Source organism: Bison bison, unplaced genomic scaffold, assembly GCF_000754665.1.
Source record: "Bison bison bison isolate TAMUID 2011002044 unplaced genomic scaffold, Bison_UMD1.0 scf7180017864499, whole genome shotgun sequence".
Taxonomy (NCBI): Eukaryota; Metazoa; Chordata; class Mammalia; order Artiodactyla; family Bovidae; genus Bison; species Bison bison.
Window position 1 is genome coordinate 10,396,592 of NW_011495058.1, and position 3,645 is coordinate 10,400,236.

General features: G+C 42.4%; 1 gene segment (V, D, J or C); it reads left to right on the forward strand.

Annotated features, from left to right (window-relative positions):
• Positions 1-2,129: 2,129 nt before the first annotated feature.
• On the forward strand, positions 2,130-3,277 carry LOC104980410. The segment is given in 2 exon segments: positions 2,130-2,226; positions 2,357-3,277. Coding segments are annotated over 2 exon segments (558 nt in total).
• Positions 3,278-3,645: the final 368 nt, after the last annotated feature.

A 3,645-nucleotide genomic window follows, 5' to 3' on the forward strand; every position in this document is an offset into this window, starting at 1 on the left:
CCATGGGATTTTCCAGGCAAGAGTACTGGAGTGGGTTGCCATTTCCTTCTCCAGCACATGCATAAATGTGATCCAAAACAGACTTTGCAAACTGATTTGAGTGTAAACAAACACCCAGGGCTACTGGGTGGCACACACAGTGCAGTGTGAATAATACTGCAAGTGCTTTGAAAACTGCACTATCTGGACCTGCCCATCAAAGACAGGTAGGGATTTATATTCCATAACTGGAGTATTTCCCAGCAAATAAAAAATCAACACGTGCAGGATATAATCCAAAATTACTCAACTTATACAAAGCCAGGAAATCCTCAACACACTAATGTAGAAAAGTCAGTTAACAGATGCCAATCCTTAAATAGGGCTTCCCTGACAGCTCAGCTGGTAAAGAATCCACCTGCAATGCAGGAGACCCCGGTTCCTGAATATCACACATGTTGGAATGACAGAGAAATTAAAATAGTTATGAGGACCGTGGGAGGAAATGGAAAGAGGGAGGGATAGAAAGTAAAATAGGTAAGAGATATAAACAGAGAAATAAAACAGGAAAGGCAGGTGGTGGATGTAGGCAAGTAGAGAAATAGAAAGAGTCAGAAATAGAGATGAGGAAAGAAATAGTAAAACAGAAGAGAGATTAAAGAGAAAGAGAGAAGGGGAAGAAGTCAGAGCTGAAAAGAAAGAGGGGGCGGGTGTAGCAATAGGAAACAGAGAAGATCTGTGAACATAGAGATGGACAGACAGAGGGATATAAAGAATGGTGCATTGGGGAGACAGAGAAACAGAAACGTGATAGGAGAAAGCGTGTCATCAAGAGACAGCTGTAAAGCAGTCAGGAGTCGTCTAAACCCATGACATAATTAGGGGCCACATAATGGTAATTCCATGTATTCATATAACCACAGCTACTTTACCTGTTCATCTGTTGATGGGCAGTTAGCTGTTATAAACAATGAACTTAGGAGTACAGGTATCTTTTAGTGTTTTTGTTTTCTTTTGATAAACACTCAGAAGTAGAATTGCTGGATCATGTGGTAGTTCCATTTTTAACTTTTTGAGGAACATCCACATTGTTTTCAGTAGTGACTGAACCAATTTACATTCCACCAAAAGTGTACTTAGACGGTAAAGAATCCAGGTGGCTCAGATGATAAAGAATTTGCCTGCACTGCTGGAGATCTGAGTTCTGTCCCTGAGTTGGGAAGATCCCCTGGAGGAGGGCATGGCAACCCACTCCAGTACTCTTGCCTGGAAAATCCCCATGGACAGAGGAGCCTGGTGGGTTACAGTCTATGGTGTCACACAGAATCGGACACAACTGAGCGACTAAGCACAGTGAAAATGTACAAGGGTTCTCTTTTCTCCACATCCATACCAACATGTGTTGTTTGTGTTCTTTTTGATAATAGCCATTCTGACAGATGTTAGATGATATCTCATTGTTGTTTCGATTTGCATGTACCTGAATTTCAGATAAGTAATTTTTTTTTTCCTTTGTGGATGTTTCAAATATTGCAAAGTTCCTTGCATTTTTTTCCCCACAAAATCTGGAAACCCTAAATGAGACAGTCTTTTACTTGAGGATGAACATAAATCCTCCATTAAATTGTTTTGCGAGGCATGCACACACACAAACACATATCTGTTTACTTTAAAGGAGAGTCAGATGTAGACCAGTATAACTGATATTAATTTCTTTTAATAAGGCTCATTCAATTCTTATTGGATTTGCTGCTCGAAGTTGGCTTACAGGTGTAAAAGAAAAGGTAGTTCAGGGAAATGATATAAAGATGTTTAATCACCAGACAAGACCACGGCATCAACATTAACACTGAAAGGCTGAACTGCAGGGAATTTAGCCCGCTTCAGGTCTTCTCACTCCACCAGGTAACAGGCAAGCTTTGTCCATGTTTCTCCCCCCAGCCCCCAATCTGATTGATCCCTCTGCTTGCAGTTCTGAGCTCTCAGTGCTCAGGCATCTCTTCTCCTGGGTGGGGGAGGTGTTCCCAGCCTGCCACAGGGGCGTCTTCAAGAAGAGGGTTGGTACAGAGAGGCACAGCTCCACCCAGGCCTCTTCTGACACCACCCCCTCTGGGCTTAGCCTGGTGGTTTTAAAGAAAGATCCTCTTTGACTCCCCTGCCTGTCACATCTGCTGAGAACCCCAGTCTAGCTCACTGTCCCAGGCATGTTGTGGGCCCTAGTGCTGCCTTTGGTTTTCCTGGCTCTTGGTAAGTGTGTTGCCTGTATGCTCAGTGGATTCTTCTGTATTTTGTGGCATTGGTGGGGGCAGGGAAGGGTCATACTCAGAAACTGGTGTTTCCTCTTCATCAGTATTTTTTGTTGCTTTTCCCATTGCAGTCACTCAGGTGTCTTCCAACGCGAAAGGGGCCCAGATGTCAGTCACTGGCAAGACTTGGGAGACTGCTTCTTTCACTTGCGATCTTACACAAGATGCCACATATATCCACCTGTACAAACAACAGGAGGGGATGGCTCCCCGACGCCTTTTCTACTATGATGTCTACTACTCCAAGATTCAGTTCGAATCAGGAACCAAAAAAGAAAAATACAGTGTTTATAAAGTCACAGGAAGGAGCTACAGATTTGCAATCCTAAATCTGGAAGACAGTGATTCTGGGATGTACTACTGTGCTGTCTGGGATAAGCACATTGGTTCAGACTTCCTGTACACTGCACTGGAAATTTTGCTTGTGGCTGCCAAGTGCAGCTCTGGTAACAACCCCTGCCTCACTTCTTCCCCCAGATTTTCTTTACTCTGGACAAAGAGAAACCCTGAGCTCAATGCCCATTTCCGAAGTTTTATATTCTATAGCCACCTCCTCCCTCTCCACAACAGCCATAGTTTTTCCTGAAAACAGACCTTCATCCCCAGGCTGTAAGCAAGCAATATAGCAGGCAGCATATCCTCACTCTCCTAGGAACTGATAGAGTTCATATAATTATTTCTTTAGAACAAACAGGGGATCTAGGATTGATCTCTTAGGAAAGACATTTAGAAGAGCAAAATGGAAAGGCTAGACAATATGGAATCATTAATTCCATCATTATCCAGAGAAAATGGCTGGGGATGGAGCATCTTTATTATTCAGGAATATGAAAAATAAGAAATGATGGAATGAAAACTTGAGACTTCTTAAACCTCAAGCTGGTATCTGATCTCTCTTTTGAACAAATAGATATTTTCCTCATATAACCAACTAGGGCATGACTGACATAGTGAAAGTGTAGGGAAAAAGTTATTGTTTTAGGTAAGCCAACCATGATATTCTACTTACACCTTCTTTTGTTTTGTTTTGTTTTTTTTTTCAATTTTTATTTATTTTAAATTTTTAAAAGAAAATCCATCCTGAACCCTCCTCCCTCCTCCCTCCCCATACCATCCCTCTGGGTCATCCCAGTGCACCAGTCCCAAGCATCCAGCATCGTGCTTTGAACCTGGACTGGCATCTCGTTTCATACATGACATTTCACATGTTTCAATGCCATTCTCCCAAATCTTACCACCCTCTCCCTCTCCCACAGAGTCCATAAGCCTGTTCTATACATCAGTGTCTCTTTTGCTGTCTCGTATACAGGGTTATCGTTACCATCTTTCTAAATTCCATATATATGCGTTAGTATACTGT